The 20,284-nt window shown below is 40.0% G+C and overlaps 1 protein-coding gene across 1 annotated transcript; it reads left to right on the top strand.

The window, feature by feature from the left end:
• Positions 1-1,530: 1,530 nt before the first annotated feature.
• TCN1 (transcobalamin 1) lies at positions 1,531-14,779 on the top strand. The gene is made up of 9 exons (XM_061203419.1): positions 1,531-1,674; positions 4,246-4,425; positions 5,462-5,602; positions 6,968-7,123; positions 8,400-8,587; positions 10,750-10,936; positions 12,227-12,413; positions 14,319-14,437; positions 14,610-14,779. The coding sequence occupies exons 1-9, from the start codon at positions 1,563-1,565 to the stop codon at positions 14,669-14,671; spliced, it is 1,332 nt and encodes a 443-aa protein (XP_061059402.1). The 5' UTR covers positions 1,531-1,562; the 3' UTR covers positions 14,672-14,779.
• The last annotated feature ends 5,505 nt before the right edge of the window (positions 14,780-20,284 follow it).

The following is a 20,284-nucleotide window of genomic DNA, read 5'->3' as shown; positions in this document are numbered from 1 at the left end:
ATATTCCAGTGGGATTATTTGGGTTTTTCACTATTGATCTGTAGGAGTTCCTTATATATTTTAGATGTTAATACCTTATCAGGTATATGGTATCTAATAAATTTTTTTTTCCCATTCCCTAGGCTGCCTCTTTATTTTGCTGATGGTTTCCTTTGCTATGCAGAAGCTTTTCAGTTTGATATCGTCCCGTTTGTTATTTTTGCTTTTGCTGTTTATGCTCTCAGTTTCATATCCAAAAAAAATCATTGCCGGGCTTCCCTGGTGGTGCAGTGGTTGAGAATCTGCCTGCCAATGCAGGGGACACGGGTTCGAGCCCTGGTCTGGGAAGATCCCACATGCCGCAGAGCAACTAGGCCCATGAGCCACAACTACTGAGCCTGCGCGTCTGGAGCTTGTGCTCCGCAACAAGAGAGGCCGCGACAGTGAGAGGCCCGCGCACGGCAATGAAGAGTGGCCCCTGCTCGCCGCAACTAGAGAAAGCCCTCGCACAGAAACGAAGACCCAACACAGCCAAAAATAAAAATAAATAATAAATGAATGAACGAAGAATGAAAAAAAAAATCATTGCCAAGACAAATGTCAAGGAGCTTCTTCCCTGTTTTTTGTACATGTCCGTTAGGTCTATTTATTAGTTTCATTTGGTGGTGTCATGTTTGCCTGCTTCTTTGTGAACACAAGTCTGTTTCCTTTGGTTTGCTTTCTCAATACAGTCCTCCTTGATGGCTCCACTGGCGTTTTACAACCTCTTACCTGGAACCCATAGTTTCCACATAGGAACTTTTGTCCATGGATGGCTGCTAAGATTACTATTGCTGTGGGGTTATATATGAGAGACCTCCTATTCCACCATCTTGCTGACCCAGAGCAAACATTGTAAAGCCAAACAGAGTATTCTCTAACAGTTTTTGGAAGAACTATGATAGACGACATTTCCTACATGTAGCATATAGCATCCTTCCTGGCACACCCAAAATCCACATTTGATGTATATCTCTATGGTTTTCCTCCTGGGCTAGAAAACTCTCAGGGCATCTATCTTAGGAAAAAATCATAGGTCAAAAACCACTATGCTTAAAATAAAAAAATAATAATAAATTTTAAAAAAACACTATGCCAAAGACCTTCCCATGTCCCAGGCTCCCCCATCCTGCCTGTTCCAACTTCAGACTTACAATTTCTACTTCCATTTTTATATGTTGTAAGCCCTTGTTCCCATCAGATCTAATCTCTCAGGAGACATCAATAAAACACAACCAAAGTGGAATGGGAAAGAGAGAACATTACTGAAAACAGTCATTCACATAATTTATTCTCATTGGGCTGAAGGCAAGTAGGGAATATGAATCCTAAAGGTTTGGGATAGGAAACAAAGAAAAATTATTTCCTCATTCTCCCTGACCATACGTTTCAAGTCTTCTTCCTGGTTTATTACGTTATTAGGACAAACACACTTGACCACACCTCCTGACATTACTCAATATTTGCTTGAGTGAAAGAGACTGAGACAAACTGAAGGAGCAGCTCTCATTACCATCTGTCCATTGCCCAGTAAATAGCCAGCGATGTCCTCACCATTCCTGTACACTGTTGGAGAGATGAGACCATCACACCAGCTGCCCCTACTGGGGTTGCTATTGTTTTCTCTTATTCCAAGTCAACTATGCCAGATCTGTGGTGAGTATGCTTTGACCTAAAATTGCTCTAGCATGATAGTCTGAAGGCTACTGACAGGGAGCTTTGCGTAGAGTTACCTGAGAAAAGACCCTATTCCAATTCTGTATGCTGTTGGACTCTATGAGTAATGTAAAGGGTGGCAGGAGATGGTGAGGAAAGTTCCACAATGTATGTTGTTTTAAGAGGGATCATAGATTCAACATTAACTTGCCTAACTCTTCTTCCTATGCTAAGATCCTTTCTACCACAACAGGCCTGCCCAGTAACTGTCTATTCTTATTCATTTTCATTGATAGAAAATTCATGACCCAGAAATTATTCAAGATCATGGAAAGGTATCTTCTGATTTTGAGATGCAATCTATTTTTCTGAAGTTCAACCTATGGGTTTTAGGTTAACTCCTTGTTTAACTACGAAGAAAAAAATAATGTTAATAATCTCTTTCAAATGACGAAGACTGTTCTCTTGTCATTATTGAGTTCAGATATTCCAAGCTACACATCTTCTTCTTTTCAACTCTTCCCCACAGGACGTGGGTAGAAACCCATCATCTCTCCTCTGGGTGTAGGCTCCAGAGAGTATGTGATTCTATTTCAAAAATACTAAGAGAAAGAAAAACTGGGTTCAGGTATAGTCTGACCCCTTAATAGCCAAATGAGCCAATGTTTCTGAACTTTTTTAGCTTCATCCATAAATGGAGGATAATCAGGGAAGGGTGTTGAAGCAGGTGATTTCTTAAAGTCCAGTATAGCTCACAGGTGCATGATTTCTCTATTATAAGTCTTTACCCTGGAATTGAGCTTCAAACCAGTCCAAAGATGGTGCCACAATGTGGTGTCAGCTGCGGCTACATGTTCCTGGTCTCCACAGCCCACAAGAAGTGATCCATCCCACGGCAGAAACACTAAAGTTCCGAATCTGCCAGCTCTAATTGTTCTTCCTGGCCTGTCATTTCTTCTGTTGTATCCTAAGAACAGGGGGTCTCCATGGAGGCTTTGGAGTTTCATTCATTGTACAAAATAATTAACTTTGTTTTTAGTGGTTAAGGAAGCTGATTTGAGTTGTTGACCAGGAACTAAAAAGTCTACTTCAGTGCCAGAAAATCTGCTGAACTGGATGCTTCCACCAAATCTCAGAGGTGACTCACAATTGTCCAATTGTGCCTGTAACAAACCATGACCCTTCTACAATCACTCCATTCAGATCTTCCTGACTCTCTCTTTTAAAGTGAAGAAAGGTGGGCAAGGAAAATAACATTTCCTGGACTCTCTAAGTATAGTGATCCTTAGAAACTCGAGTTGAGCTAGAGGTAATAATATGTACAGTATTTTATAGTTTACTTAGTGGGGTTTTTTTGTCCAATATCCATGGAGTAGGTGTTAATATCCACCATTTCAACTGAAGTCAAGAAAGTTACATAACTTGGGACTTCCCTGGTGGCGCAGTGGTTAAGAATCCTGCCAATGCAGGTGGCACAGGTTCGAGCCCTTGTCTGGGAAGACCCCACATGCCGCGGAGCAACGAAGCCCGTGCGTCACAACTACTGAAGCCCGTGCGCCTAGAGCCCGTGCTCCACAACAAGAGAAGCCACCGCAGTGAGAAGCCCGCGCTCCGCAACGAAGAGTAGCCCCCACTCGCCGCAACTAGAGACAGCCCGCATGCAGAAACGAAGACCCAACGCAACCAAAAATAAATTAATTAAAAAAAAAAAAAAAGAAAGAAAGTTACGTAACTTACCCCCAGTTATAAGTTAAGGAGCAAAGAATCCAGCCAAGGTCTGCCTGAACTCAGGGTCCAGATTCTTCTCACTATTCCACAAACCCATGAGATAATCTGGAGATGGGTAGGATTTTCTTAAGATTATGGTCAAAGAATATTTAGAAATGTTTTCAGTGATAGCTAACTCTTCTTATTCTCCAGTTCCTGGGAGGTCCGGATTCTCCTTTTACTTCCACAATGTAATGGGACTCCCTCCATCCTTGCCCCTGGGATTTGGACACGTCGTAGGCTAAAACCAGAAGGTTTTCCAATGGGTCCATAATGCTGAATAATGATCTTGATGCCTGGCCACTTGGGCAGTCAGACAATGCAGCTTTGGGCTCAATCACCAATGACACGTAGAATTTTTGCCTTCTTTCTCTTCTCTCTTCTTCTCTTCAGCATTAACCCAAGTGAAGTAGAAGAAGATGGAGAAGGAAATAACTGAATCCAGAAAGTAGATTGGGCTAGGCTCCAATTACCAAGGTCTCTTTAAGGATACCCTCTCTAGGCCTCAAATTAGGTAACGGTACTAGATCTACCAGGCAGGACTTATATTCTGCCAGGACACAATGGTAAGGCTGAATAGTTGTTAAAATAGTTAACACTTCCATGCTGGTTGGCAAAAAAGTAATACCTGGCAGAACGGGGCTCCAGACACACTTTTGTATTGTTACAGCAACACTGCTAGCGGCTACTGGAAGGGTCTATGTCTGTGCCATATCTGTTACTAAATCTTTTAATATCATCTTTGTTCCTAGCCCTAATATTTTATGAGTGTGTGTTTCTTATTTCCTCCCTCCCTTGCCACAGAGGTAAGCAAAGAAAACTGCTCCTATCTAAATCCTCTAGTAAACACAATGGTAAATTCAAACTATACCAAAGGAATCCAAAATGCCAACATCCTGTTGACCCTCAGACTTGTTGGGATTCAGAACCAAAGGCTAGAACAACAGCTGACTCAACAAATTCAAGAAGATATGAACAGGAGAGGTGAGTGCCTATATTCCCCGGAAGAGTTAGGAAAAGACTTACCTATCTATAAAGATGATCTCCAGTGAGTTCTAAAAATTGTGTGTCCAAAACATCCCTGATACATCAATCTTAGCTGTAGAAAACTTGAGGTGAACAGGGGTAGATATAAAATGTAGTACACATGAAACTTATTTAATGTTATGTTACCTAAATGTACCTAAATGTTACCTAAATTTTTAAAAAATCTAACACAAGTACGTAGTGGGGTTTTTTTTTGATAAAGTTCACATGAAATTCAAAAAAAAATTGAGATGACACAACGGTACCTCAAAACATCAATCCCCTGCCACTTACTCTAGAGCTAGGCCTTCCTTCTTTGAGCCCTGAAAATCATATTCCTTCAAGAAGTTACAAGGAAAAGCAAAAGAAATTATAGACTCTCATCCATTAAGACTGTTATATGATATAGTTGAGTTCATGACCAGAGAGGGTGTGGACCACAACAAAGAAAGCTGACAGTAGAGAGGCAGCCATAGAGCAACAGAGATATGGACTGGGTTTGAGACCAGATTCCACTCTGAGCCTTTCATTTCAATATCGAGCTTTAGCTTTCTAATGAGTGTAAGGGGGAAATATACCACCCCTACCTACCTAACAATATTATTGTGAGAATTAGGAGCAGCCTGAGAGTTTGGACACTCTATAAGGCAGAACATACAAGTCAATTATTCCTATCCAGGAAAGATGGCACCCACAAGGAGAGAAAATTCCAAGGCTTTGTTATTTATCTATTTTCATTCTTTGTTCATTTTTATAAGGATTGCATGATTCCAAAAAGAACCCATAATTTCATGGGAAAGATTAAGATCCCGCTTGCATTTATACAGTACTGCTAGAAAAGGCTCTGTTTTGGGGATAAAGAAGAGAACAATAAAATATTAGTAAAGAGTAGAACAGGAGAAAGGAGTGACAACAATATAAGTCACAAGGAAGACAGGAGGCCAAAAAAATTATAAGCATGTACCTTGTTTAACTTGAATACTTTTCTTTTCAGAGTCAGAGATAACCTCAGGAGAGCTTGCCTTGGTTATCCTGGCTTTGGGAGCGTGTAAAAACCTTGATGAAGAGTTTATACATGATGCTCATCTGGTTAGCAAACTAGGAGAGAAATTCAAAGCAGAAATTGAGAATATGGGTGAGAATCAAATGTTCAGAGACCCTGGACATCCTTGTCTTCTCCTCCACTGATTCAGAACTGTATTAAGTTTCCCCCTACTTTTTCCATCTCCTCTTCACTTCATTCATCCCACTATACCTTTGAAGATCACTTTCCCTTCTTCCTTCTTTCAACATGCATCTTGAGTTTTCTTTTCCAATATGTTCAACTGAGCATTGACCTTACGTAGGATGATGAATGCACACACCAACACACAGACATACAGGTCACAGTTCTCTAGTCCTCCAGAAGCTTGGCATTTAGACAAATTACACCAGAAATAGCTGAGCAATACGAGACACTGTGTCATACGTATCAAAGCATATACATATGATTCTATAATATTACAAGAGCTAAAGATGGCAAAAAAGTACTTTATCACTGGGAAAAATAGGTTGACCATCACGGCTGCTAGTGAGGTACATTTGTGTGTTCTAGTCCTAACTATGTAGCCACCTGAACATCAGGATAGTATTTTTTTTAATTTTTATTGGAGTATAGTTGATTTACAATGTTGTGTTAGTTTCAGGTGTACAGCAAAGTGAATCAGTTATACATATACATATATCCACTCTTTTTTAGATTTTTTCCCACATAGGTCATTACAGAGTATTGCCCTGTGCTGTACAGTAGGTTCTTATTAGTTATCTATTTTATATATAGTGGTGTATATGTCAGTCCCAATCTCCCAATTTATCCTTCCCCCCCTTATTCCTTGGTAGCCATAAGTTTGTTTTCTACATCTGTGACTCTACTTCTGTTTTGTAAATAAGTTCATTTGTACCCTTTTTTTAGATTCCACATATAAGCGATATCATATGACATTTGTCTTTCTGTGTCTGACTTACTTCACTCAGTATGACAATCTCTAGGTCCATCCATGTTGCTGCAAATGGCATTATTTTGTTCTTTTTTATGGCTGAGTAATATTCCATTGTATATATGTACCACATCTTTATCCATTCCTCCACTGATGGGCATTTATGTTGCTTCCATGTCCTGGCTATTGTAAATAGTGCTGCAGTGAACATTGGGGTGCATGTATCTTTTCAAATTATGTTTTTTTCTGGGTATATGCCTAGAAGTGGGAGTGCCAGGAGTATTTTTTATATCTTTAATGGTGAATCTCCTCAGTTGTAAAATGAAACGAGTTGAGTTGAATTTGGTGGCCCTTAAGAACCTTTAAATTTCTCAAGTTTGCCGATTCTATGAGCAATATCTCCCCTCTGTTATTCACCTCTCTTTAAATGTAAAGAAATGGAGATAAAGTAAGTAGAAATAAGTTTAAAATGTACTATTCCGGTACCACTTCTGTGAATAAGGTATTTCTTTTCTCTCTGCCAGAAACACACAGTGACAATCCGCTGACTAACTATTACCAGCTCAGCCTGGCCCTCTTGACCTTGTGTCTGTCCAATGGGAGCTACTCAATCACCAACGTTATTCCTTACTTCACTCCTGAAAATAAAAACTATTATTTTGGTGGCCAGTTCTCAGTAGGTGAGTCATTTAAACCCAATTCCCTTGGTTTCAAGGACATAGGCACCAATAGGCCTTGCCCTTTGAATTTTTCTACCAGTAAGTACTTGAATTTTTTCTATCCTCTTTACCCTAGTCTCCTCAGAAGAGAATTTTTGTTTAGAAGAATGGATATTGAGTAGTATTTAAGCCTCTTTATAGATGTGCGGTATAGTAGAAAGACGTGGTTCCTACTCACACTTTTCTTTGAGTAACCAACGGATGTTAACTCTTGACTTTAATTTTCCCATCTTTAAAATGAGGATAGATCATGAGACTCTTCAGATAAGACATCTTAGGAAGTATAAATATTAGAGAAAGGGAATGCAGTGGAATTCATTTATCTCAACCCTGCATCTTTCTCTAATCTATTGGGACCATTTGGATGTGTGGGATTACTTGAATAATACAACCTCTCCAGTGGTCAGGCCCAATATTTTGATCAATAAAGTGTGTATCCACCATGGAGAAGGACCAGAAATTTCCCACTGGATCAGCTTACACATCCAAAAAGAAGTCCCCTTTAGACAAGTAGTGTTGTTGCTCAGTCCCTAGGGGCCCAGATCCACAAGCTCATTTTCCTCCAAGAAGTTCAAAGAAAACCACCATTCAGTGTCTCAGGATAGTAAGGAGAAAGTGAGTTTTTATACTCCTTCTTCTATGAGAGAGGGAAGGCACCGTGCCTAAAGAACATAGAGGAAACCAAGTAATGAGCCAGGAAAAAAAGACCTTATCCTCCATTCTTCCCATCTCTTGCCTCCTCCTCCCCATTAAGAAGGTTTATTGAATAAACTGCTCTTAAGCGCTATTTCTTAATCAGTCTAATGGAAACCTTGGAACTTTACAAAGACATATTTGTTTGGAGTATTATCCTGGGTTTTCTCAATTTCTTTGCCAATATGGCTAAAAGATAAAAAAGATGAGAACAACCAGTATGTAAAAGCAGACCATTCATGTGTTTGCACCTACAAATCCATATGTGTTTCTATGACCAAGATGTGAGTTTCTGAGTACAAGGTACATGGCTATTCAACATAAGGAAGGAATCTTGCAATATTTGAGAGGTTAGTGCCAGAGGGATGACTGCTGTACCTTGAAATTCTTCTCTCCCATCATTAACGAGCATGACCAACCATCCCAGTTTGCCCAGATTTGTCCTGTTGTTAGTACTGGAAGTCCCACATACCAGGAGATCACTCAGTCCAGGGTGAACCTGGATGGTTAGTCACCCTATCACCGGTGTTTTGCTTCCTGACAGATACTGGAGCAATGGCTGTTCTTGCTCTAACCTGTGTGAAGAGGACTATAGAAAAGGAGAAGATTGAAGCAGATATAAAGGATTTAAACAAAACCAATGTTTATATAACATCACTGGTAAATAAGATTCTGTCTGCAAAACATGACGGTCTCTTTGGAAACATATTTAGCACAGGAGAATCTATGCAGGTAAGTCAGAGGGTAAACCAGGAGACAGAAGGGGTTCATGGAGGAAAGCCACATCTTCATCCTCCCTTACTGGCCTCCTAAAGACTTATTATCCATTCTGTTTCCTATACTGACTTTGATTTTACTCATGTGATTCCCCTCTCCTGCCTGAAATGTATTCTCCTCTCCTTTACCTTTCCATATCTGATGCTTCTATGAAGCTCTTCCTGACTACATTTAAGAAATTCTAGAGCCTGCTACAATCTACCTTGTTGTTTTATCACATGCAGTTTCACACTTTACCATTCTTTGGCGTTTCACCTTACCTCCCAAATTAGGTTACTGGTATGGAAATAATAAGTGATAGTGGCAGTAACAGCAGCTGGTATTTATTGACATTAAGTCATTAATGCACAACCACCCAGTGAAGAAAGAATTGTTATCTCTATTTCCTAGGAAGTAATAATAATGAGTGTGAATCATGGAGTACCAGTAACTTGCCTAATAGCACAAAGCCAAAGAGTGATGCAGATGGGGATAGGACTGAAATAATTGGTTTCAAAACTCATACTCAATGCCAACACTATCCTGTATATGTTTCTTGAAGACTGAGAATTTATTCCTGCGTTTACTCAATGATCTACTCAACTCTAAGGGGTAGATGCAAGAGGAGATGAAGAAAGGTTTATAGAAAAAAAAAAAGACTTCACCGAGTCTTTGGCATGAATTTGGGTCTGCTAGGCTGACTCAGGGTGAGAGGACTTTCAAGGGGAGAGAAGAAGCAAGGACGAAGGACAAAGGCACAAAAGAACATTCCGTATTTTAGGAAGATCAAAATGTTCAGCACAAGGTACGTGGGAAAAATTACAAGATGAGGCTGATGACGTAAGCAAGGGTCCAATCATAAAGAGTGTTCATATTATTGTTACTGTTCACACTTGATAAGTTTGAAATTAATATAAAACCGTGGTTTCCCATTCTGGCTGCACATTTGAATCACCTGGAGGAGCTTTTATAAAATACTAATGTTTACACCCCACACCAACCCGTTAATACAGAAATTTAGGGGTGGAACATGGGCCTTGGTCTTGTTTAAAAACCCTACAGGTGGTATTCATTCACAGCAGGACCAAGAGCTGCTTACCTACCAGACAGTTTATAACAGAAGATATAATATGATGAGTTTTTTTTTTTTTTTTTTAATATCCCACAAATGCTGGTTGACTACTTGGTTATCTTTAAGAGTCTTCAAGAAAAAATGAAAAGGAGAACTGTCCTTCCTTGAGAAACCACAGAGCAATATCTTCAAGTTTAGTCCATTTTAGTCCTTGTCTTACTCACTCTAATACCCTCTTAATTTTTCCTACCCTGTAATTCTGCCCCTTCAGTCCAGTTTATATCTGCTGCCTGGATAGTTTCTGTTTAAGAACCTGTTAGACTTCCCACTGTCAAGCAAATGATGGCAGACACCACACCGTGAAATTCAAGAGTCTACCAATCTGGTCCCAACCTCCTTTTCCAGGCTGTCCTTCCACAATTGCCCTGAGTGTTCCCTCTATACCAGTTCTCCTAAGCCAGAAGGAATCCTCTGGGGATTTTACTAAAATGCAGATACTCTCATCATGGCCAGGCCAGGCTCTGGCCATTCCTACTTTATCCCCTTTGGTCAGGTTGTTGCCTCCTCATGTCACCTACTGAAATGCCATCATACCACCAAGCCTATTCAAGTATTGCCTTCTCCACCAAGCCTTTCCTCAGTCTCACTAAATGTTTATGAGCTCTTCCTCTTTGGAAAGGCCATGCCGCTAGATGCTTCTCCTAGGGCATTCATCTTAGGGACTCCTTTACAAGAATCTGTTCACACTATTTATGGATTGCCTCCTATATGACAAGTACTGTTTCAGCATCAGTGGTACAAGAGTAAATACGGTAGAGAAAGTCTGTTCTCATTGACACTATGAGAGATTGTGTGATTTAACAATTCCCACCTCCCCACCCAAACTAGCTTATAAGCTTCTTGATGGTGGGAAAGGTATTTTAGTGGTCTAAGGTGGTTCCTATGTAGTCAATGTCCAATAAAGGTTTACTAAATTAGTTAGATGCAGGCTTTCCCATTATGTGAAGTTTCTCTCATTTATTCTCATTCTCTCTCTGTCTCTGTCTCTGTCTCTCTCTCACGTTAGGCTCTGTTTGTCTCCTCAAACTATTACAAAAATGAAAGGAATTGCCAAGAAACTCTGCACACAGTACTTTACAACATTTCTCAGGGAGCATTCCATCTGCCAATTGCTGCAGCCCAGATCTTACCTGCCCTGATGGGAAAGACCTACTTGGATGTCAACAAAGACTGTTCTTGTGTCTGCAGTCCAGGTATAGCACTAATGAGCAGACTGTTTTGCCTTTCAGCATAACACCCAAAGTGTGTGAGACTCAGGTTTCCTCAGGGACCAAAAGTGACCAGTTAAACCTCTAAAGCATAACAGTTCCCAGATAGAACTCAGTCCTCCATATGTGATCATAAGCACCTGAGGATTTGTCCTTAACAGAGTAGTAGATGCTGTTCTTGGTTCAAACACTGATGAACAAGGTAGAGTTTATTAAAGGACGTCTATCTCCAAAGGGATGTTTTCTGACTGCTGGATACAGAGATTTTCTGAGCATCATTCCCATCCTAAAAAGTATGGTGTCTCTGACTTTTCATTATGCTCAAGGAGTGGTCCCTCAGAGACATAAGACATTAATGTGGAAAGAATATGGCAGTATTATAAGAAAATTGCAGCATGAATCCTTAATCAAACAACTGATTTTGCAACAAGGTACAAAGAAAGAAGACTTTTCCTTCTATCTTGTTCATTTCTGGTTCAGGCACATGTAGGTTTAGGGATCTTAGACAAAATGTTTAGCTTCTAAGCTTCAGTTTTCTACTATAAGAAATGCAAAGGATAATAGTATGTAACATAGGTATTTGTAAGGACTGAAGGAGAAAATCCATGTAAAATGATTAGTACAGTGCCTGGCACATACTGTTTTCAATAAATGTTAAGAAATAAAAAGGCCGGGGATTGAGAAAAAATAGGGGAAGGGCACTAAGAGATACAAACTTCCTGTTGTAAAATAAATAATTCATGGGAATATAAAGTACAGCATAGAGAATATAGTCAATAATATTGTAATAACTTTGTATGGTGACAGATGGTTACTAGACTTTCCATGGTGATCAATTCGTAATGAATATAAATGTCGAATCATTGTTTTACACCTGAAACTAACATAATATTGTATGTCAACTATACTTCAATAAAAAAATTAAAAGGCAAAAAAAAAAGGGGGTGGGGGGAGCATTATTGTATGCTGCACCAAAGCAAAAAACAAAAATCAGGAGCCTGTGTGGGAAATGGGAGATGGGGCAATTGAATTGCTGAAACAGCTGGAAGTTGACGCAGGCACAAGCCTGCACAAGCCGGTGAGTATGTGGTTTTAATTTGTGCTTTAGTCATATGAGAGATCTGCCCCTCGATTGCTGACCCTTGCTCCTTGTACAAACCTTCCTCTGCATCAAGGGAAAGAGTCGTTGCATAGGGGTTGGATAGGTGTGCAGACTCTAACATCATTTTTATTATTCCTTATAATCATTCTTCTCTGCTTTTCTGTCTCTGCCAGTTAAATTCAACATCTCCACTGACGAGCCTGTAACTGTGACACCTATCATCTCACCCTCGTATATTTCAGTCAATTACTCTGTGCAAATCAATGAAATTTTCAATTCCACCAAAGTCACCGTGAGAAAGGGTTCTGTCTTCCTCGATGTGATGAAGGCAGCTCAGAAACAAAATGAGGCTGCATTTCGGTATGTCTGTACATGACCTAAGGTTAAGGAATTTAATGTGATTATGACTCAGCAAGAATGCATCTGCACCTGAATACAATGTACATTTAAAACACCTCTCAGTCAGTACTTTTGCTGTTCACCAACATCGCACGGCAGGGGTTAAAAAAAGGGAGGTGAAACTTCTTCCTCTTCTAGCATGTAGCAAGTATTAAATTATTGCTCACTGAATAGATAAATAAGTACCAGGGATCTCTCTTCTGTCAGTAAAACTCCTTCAATAAATAGAACCTCTTAAGTCAGACATTTTGTGTCTGGAACAGTGGTTCTTAACTATTTTTGAATCACTGACCCCTTTGAAAGTCAGAAGAGTGGGATTCTCATCCCAGAAAAAGGAATATACACACAAAATGTGTCATTTATTTTTTTAATTTTTAATTTATATTGGAGTATAGTTGATTAACAATGATGTGTTAGTTACAGGTGTACAGCAAAGTGATTCAGTTATACCCATAAAAGTGTCCATTCTTTTTCAAATTGTTTTCCCATTTAGGTTATTATAGAATATTGAGCTGAGTTCCCTGTGCTATACAGTAGGTCTTTGTTGGTTATCTATTTTAAATATAGTAGTGTGTACATGTCAATCCCAAACTCCCAGTCTATCCCCTACCCCTGCTACCTTTTACCCTTTACCCCTGGTAACCGTAAGTTCATTCTCTAAGTCTGTAAGTGCAAAACTTGTCATTTATGGTTTTTTTACATGTGCGGGTTTTTTAAAATTAATTAATTAATTATTTTTTGGCTGCGTTGGGTCTTCGTTGCTGCACATGGGCTTTCTCTAGTTGCGTCAAGTGGGGGCTACTCTTCATTGCGGTGCGCTGGCTTCTCATTGCAGTGGCTTCTCTTATTGTGGAGCAGGGGCTCTAGGTGCAGGGGCTTCAGTAGTTGTGGCATGTAGGCTCAGTAGTTGTGGCTCGTGAGCTCTAGAGCACAGGCTCAGTAGTTGTGACACATGGGCTTAGTTGCTCCGCGGCATGTGGGATCTTCCCAGACCAGGGATCGAACCTGTGTCCCCTGCATTGGCAGGCAGATTCTTAACCACTGCACCAGCAGGGAAGTCCCCAAAACTTGTTTTTTAAATCAGAGGTTTTACAAATGCCCAGAAGCTTCTCCATGCCTCCCCCACCTTTCAGGAGGTTCATGGACTCCTAGATTAAGGTTCCCTGGCCTAGAGAGTTCAAATATTAAAATTAAGATATTGACTTTGCCTCTGAAAAATATGGCTTAGTTGGCTCCTTAAACCTAACTGACAATAGTTTATTGTGTTTAAAAACATGCTGTAAGATGCAACAGAGAAAATCGTATATATATGAAAATATATGTCTATGTGTATATATATAACTATAAAGCCTGCTTTCAAGTGTTCCCAGGAAGGGAGAGAAATGTGAGTAAAGAATGTGAAAAAGACATTGACTATGTCACTTTTTAATAAACAGATATGAATTACTAAATTATCCTTTCCTGTTCCTCTTTCCTAAGTGCCTCTAGGACAACCAATTAACACTTTCTTGTACTGCTTTAGTGTCTTCATCAGTTACTGTCTTGGGTAGAAGATTCGAAATTGTCGATGGCAAAGTGTCTACTGTGGCAGGAAGGAGGGGCAGAAACCAGGGGAATCATTTCTCTAATTTTGCATGGATTGTAGAGGGCCTGCATCAGAATGACCTGGAATGTTCATAAAATGTGCAGATTCCTGGTCCCAGCCCAGACCGACAGAATCAAGGTATCTGGGGATAGGGCCAGGAGATCTGTGTATTTTGAAGCATCTTCAAGTGATTCTTAGGTATGTTAAAGTTTGAGAAACGCCCATGGAGAGTTGCCTTCGACCATTCTAAGTTCCTGTAACCCATTCACTGTCCCCCACAGTTTCAAAATGGAGGACAGTCCATGGGGGCCCTACATCATCTCTGTTCAGGACATAACGGCCAACAATAGTGACAGAACCTACTGGGAACTTCTGAGCAATGGCCAACCGCTGAGCCAAGGTAAGGGAGAGTACAACAAACAACGCTGCAGAGTGAGATGCCCAAAGCATTCAGGTGTGAGGGTGTAAGCTTTGGCAGGGAACGTGCCAAGGAGTTGGGAGAGCCATATCCATTATCTGATGATTTGGTGGTCAAATCATTTGACCTGCTTCTCCTTCTTCTTCCTTTTCAGGAGCTGGGAGTTATGTTGTCAAAAATGGAGAATATTTGCAGGTTCGTTGGAGCAAATACTAATAAACCCAAACCATCCTCAGCTGGGTCTAACCCTTTTGTAGTGAGATTCCATGTGGAAATTGATCTTACACCTTCCTTTTCACTTATCTCGATCCCAATAGCATAGTCAATAACCTCTAATTCTCTCTTTGCATGTTCAATAAAAGATCAACAACTATACAAAAAGAGCATGTTCTAATAATTTCATAGCAAAAAGGAATTACTATTAGAGAGAAGACTACCTCAGGAGGAAACAAAGTGAAAGAGATTAGACCCACTTGTCTAATAAACTGAGTTCTACTCAAGGTTCCCCTGCTAACTATCTGGGTGACCTTGGGCAACTGGGGAAAATGGAGATAAAGTTCTAGGTCTAATGGTGCAGCAGCAACCAATGAGATCAAGGAGAAAGTTCGTAGGGAGACTGAGCTCTCTGAGACCCAGATGCAAGGGAGGAACTGAGTGGACGTATTGGCCTCATACAGGCAGTGGGTAGAGAGAAAAATATTGCCCTGGAGAAAGGGTAAAATGTGAGGCTTACACATAAAAAGTCCACAAAGTTTGAGGAACACTTTCATCCCCTCCTCCAGCTGCCTCCCCTGGGTCCCATTTGTTCTCCCACATTTATTTTCCTTTCATTTCACCATAAAAATCACCCTTATAGTCATATCATCAAAATACACATGTAAAAAAAATGACTCCAATGTTCATTTCAGCAGAATTCACTTTAAAAAAAAGTTGAATCATGTCTTAGCATGAGCTGGGTTACACCTTTTACTGAGTACCTGAGCTATGTGCACATTCAGTCAGGAACCAGAAGTGCCTTTAAGAAGCCGAAGGACAAAAGGTGCTTCAGATAAAGCATAAAGTAACCCACTTAAAATAACCTCCAAAAGGAAGAGGCCTTGAGGTAGAATTAGTTAACTTATTTCAAAAATGTCTTCCTCATTGCTCCTTGTGTTTTCATGATACTCTTCTCTTCTCCCCCTCCACCAGCAACCCTGATTCATTCACAGTCAGGGTTTGAACCCTCTTCCTACACACTGCTTTCTGGCACTGATCTTCAACTCTCAGGTTCAGCTCTGCCCTGGCCTTCATTAACCGGGTGTGACAGATGCCTTCACAACTACACAGCAAGGGATTCCAACCTCTTGGGTCTGTGTCACATCTTGAAAGCTAAGTTAGAGACAGAGGGAATCTCCATGGTGCTGTGAGCGTGCAGTACCAGCTGTCAGATCTATTCGTAGACTATACAATCTATGTGAAATTGAAGGATAATGGTTTAGGTCACAAATATGCAAAATATTAGGACTGGCATTGCTGTCCATCACAGTGTGACCATACAGTTAATCATCCAACCATAACTCTGTTAAGAGTGAAAGTGAACATTATTGATAAATATACTCAGAAAAAAAAAACAGATTAAAAACTGGGACTATCCTGGGAAAACCAGAACATATGGTCAATGTTGTCCATAAAGGGAGCTCAAGCAAAAAATATAAATACAAATATGTCAAAATAACAGAAAATATTGCCCCTGAAATAACCAATGAAACTGAATCTCAATATAACAATGGAATAGGTCTCTCCAACATCCCTAACTCTCTCTCAATGATTCTAGCTCATTTTCTGTAATATTCAGTCAATACCAGTAAAGCACCCAATTTGTATTAGACCTGTTTTCCCAAATGTGGTACAAGAAATTAATCTCATTGGTATACCAACATGGAGTCAAATAACATGCCATCACAACATTAAAGTCATTTTCTTTTCAATTCTCATTTAATTCTGATTGGATTAAATATCAAACCTCACTTTATGCCACTATGTTTTCCAACACTCCCCTCTAGCACTGCTAACCTCCGTTTCTGATGGAGAAAGATGAGTTTCTCCCAGCCCATGGTCTTTAAGTAGAAGGTAGTAACACTGTTGTCTGATAGAAATGCCTTTAGTCTCTGAAACAGACATGAAGGTCAATGGAATAACATTTCTTTAGCATTCCACTAACATTGGCCAGTGAAACCTAGCTCTGGCCACACTTGCATTCTGAGAAGATCCTATGGCTTGAGATTATGTCAGAACCTAGACTGAGTCTGAGGGGAGAAACTTACACCTGCAAAGAAGTAATTAACACAAATAAACATTTCAGATGCCCAGAGAAAATCGCAGCACTTTGATACCAGAAAATTAGGCACAGGAAAAAACAAACAAGGAAATAAATAATTAAGTCCAGTCAAGAGTTAACCAAAGACTGTCAAAACATATTCTTTAAGAAACTATAGAGGAGATTGGTTCAAGATGGCGGAGTAGAAGGACGTGCTCTCCCTCCCTCTTTCAAGAATACCGGAATCACAACTAACTGCTGAACAATCATCGACAGGAAGATACTGGAATTCACCAAAAAAGATACCCCACATCCAAAGACAAAGGAGAAGCTGCAATGAGACGGTAGGAGGGGCGCAATCACAATAAAATCAAATCCCATAACTGTTGGGTGGGTGACTCACAAACTAGAGAACATTTATACCACAGAAGTCCACCCACTGGAGTGAAAGTTCTGAGCCCCACATCAGGCTTCCGAACCTGGGGGTCCAGCAACGGGAGGAGGAATTCCTAGAGAATCAGACTTTGAAGGCTAGCGGGATTTGACTGCAGGACTTCAACAGGACTGGGGGAAACAGAGACTCCACTCTTGGAGGGCACACACAAAGTAGTATGTCCATTGGGACCCAGGGGAAGGAGCAGTGACCCCATAGGAGACTGAACCAGACCTACCTGCTAGTGTTGGAGGGTCTCCTGCAGAGGCAGGGGGTGGCTGTTCCTCACCGTAAGGAAGGACACTGGCAGCAGAAGTTCTGGGAAGTACTCCTTGGTGTGAGCCCTCCCAGAGTCCGCCATTAGTTCCACCAAAGAGCCTGGCTAGACTCCAGTGTTGGGTTGCCTCAGGCCAAACAACAAACAGGGAGGGAACCCAGCCCCACCCATCAGCAGACAAGCAGATTAAAGTTTTACTGAGCTCTGCCCACCAGAGCAACAGCCACCTCTACCCACCACCAGTCCCTCCCATCAGGAAACTTCCACAAGCCTCTTAGAGAGTCTCATCCACCAGAGGGCAGACAGCAGAAGCAAGAAGAACTACAATCCTGCAGCCTGTGGAACAAAAACCACATTCACAGAAAGATAGACAAGATGAAAAGGCAGAGGGCTATGTACCAGATCAAGGAACAAGATAAAACCCCAGAAAAACAATTAAATGAAGGGGAGATAGGCAATCTTCCAGAAAAATAATTCAGAATAATGATAGTGAAGATGATCCAGGACCTCGGAAAAAGAATGGAGGCAAAGATCGAGAAGATGCAAGAAATGTTTAACAAAGACCTAGAAGAATTAAAGAACAAACAGAGATGAACAATACAATAACTGAAATGAAAACTACACTAGAAGGAATCAATAGCAGAATAACTGAGGCAGAAGAACAGATAAGTGACCTGGAAGACAGAATGGTGGAATTCACTTCTGTGGAACAGAATAAAGAAAAATGAATGAAAAGAAATGAAGACAGCCTAAGAGACCTCTGGGACAACATTAAACGCAACAACGTTCGCATTATAGGGGTCCCAGAAGGAGAAGAGAGAGAGAAAGGACCCGAGAAAATCTTTGAAGAGATTATAGTCGGAAACTTCCTTAACATGGGAAAGGAAATAGCCACCCAAGTCCAGGAAGTGCAGAGAGTCCCATACAGGATAAACCCAAGGACAAACATGCCGAGACACATAGTAATCAAATTGGCAAAAATTAAAGACAAAGAAAAATTATTGAAAGCAACAAGGGAAAAACGACAAATAACATACAAGGGAACTCCCATAAGGTTAACAGCTGACTTCTCAGCAGAAAATCTACAAGCCAGAAGGGAGTGGCATGATATACTTAAAGTGATGAAAGGGAAGAACCTACAACCAAGATTACTCTACCCAGCAAGGATCTCATTCAGATTCGATGAAGAAATCAAAAGTTTTACAGACAATCAAAAGCTAAGAGAATTCAGCACCTCCAAACCAGCTCTACAACAAATGCTAAAGGAACTTCTCTGAGTGGGAAACACAAGAGAAGAAAAGAACATACAAAAACAAACCCAAAACAATTAAGAAAATGGTCATAGGAATATACATATTGATAATTACCTTAAACGTGAATGGATTAAATGCTCCAACCAAAAGACACAGGCTTGCTGAATGGATACAAAAACAAGACGCATTTATATGCTGTCTACAAGAGACCCACTTCAGACCTAGGGACACATACAGACTGAAAGTGAGGGGATGGAAAAAGATATTCCATGCAAATGGAAATCAAAAGAAAGCTGGAGTAGCTATACTCCTATCAGATAAAATAGACTTTAAAATAAAGAATGTTACAAGAGACAAGGAAGGACACTACATAATGATCAAGGGATCAATCCAAGAAGAAGATATAACAATTATAAATATATATGCACCCAACAGAGGAGCACCTCAATACATAAGGCAACTGCTAGCAGCTCTAAAAGATGAAATCGACAGTAACACAATAACAGTGGGGGACTTTAACACCTCACTTACACCAATGGACAGATCATTCAAACAGAAAATTAATAAGGAAACACAAGCTTTAAATGACACAATAGACCAGATAGATTTAATTGATATTTATAGGACATTGCATCCAAAAACAGCAGATTATACTTTCTTCTCAAGTGTGCATGGAACATTCTCCAGGATAGATCATATCTTGGGTCACAAATCAAGCCTCAGTAAATTTAAGAAAACTGAAATCATATCAAGCATCTTTTCTGACCACAATGCTATGAGATTAGAAATCAATTACAGGGGAAAAAAACGTAAAAAACACAAACACATGGAGGCTAAACAATACATTACTAAATAACCAAGAGATCACTGAAGAAATCAAAGAGGAAATCAAAAAATACGTAGAAACAAATGACAATGGAGACACGACGATCCAAAACCTATGGGATGCAGCAAAAGCAGTTCTAAGAGGGAAGTTTATAGCAATACAAGCCTACATCAAGAAACAGGAAACATCTCGAATAAACAACCTAACCTTGCACCTAAAGCAATTAGAGAAAGAAGAACAAAAAAACCCCAACGTTAGCAGAAGGAAAGAAATCATAAAGATCAGATCAGAAATAAATGAAAAAGAAATGAAGGAAACAATAGCAAAAATCAATGAAACTAAAAGCTGGTTCTTTGAGAAGATAAACAAAATTGATAAACCATTAGCCAGACTCATCAAGAGAAAAAGGGAGAAGACTCAAATTAATAGAATTAGAAATGAAAAAGGAGAAGTAACCACTGACACTGCAGAAATACAAACGATCATGAGAGATTACTACAAGCAACTCTATGCCAATAAAATGGACAACCTGGAAGAAATGGACAAATTCTTAGAAATGCACAACCTGCCAAGACGGAACCAAGAAGAAATAGAAAATATGAACAGACCAATCACAAGCACTGAAATTGAAACTGTGATTAAAAATCTTCCAACACACAAAAGCCCAGGACCAGATGGCTTCACAGGCGAATTCTATCAAACATTTAGAGAAGAGCTAACACCTATCCTTCTCAAACTCTTCCA

Source organism: Eubalaena glacialis, chromosome 10 (assembly GCF_028564815.1).
Source record: "Eubalaena glacialis isolate mEubGla1 chromosome 10, mEubGla1.1.hap2.+ XY, whole genome shotgun sequence".
Lineage (NCBI taxonomy): Eukaryota > Metazoa > Chordata > Mammalia > Artiodactyla > Balaenidae > Eubalaena > Eubalaena glacialis.
Note: the sequence above shows the minus strand (reverse complement) of the source record. Positions and strands in the feature narration are given on the sequence as shown.

Coding starts and splice junctions, on each gene's coding strand:
- TCN1 (XM_061203419.1), top strand. CDS start 1,563: ATGTCCTCACCATTCCTGTACACTGTTGGAGAGATGAGACCATCACAC. Junction 5,603..6,967: donor AGCAGAAATTGAGAATATGG/GTGAGAATCAAA, acceptor TCTCTCTGCCAG/AAACACACAGTGACAATCCG. Junction 12,414..14,318: donor CAAAATGAGGCTGCATTTCG/GTATGTCTGTAC, acceptor TGTCCCCCACAG/TTTCAAAATGGAGGACAGTC.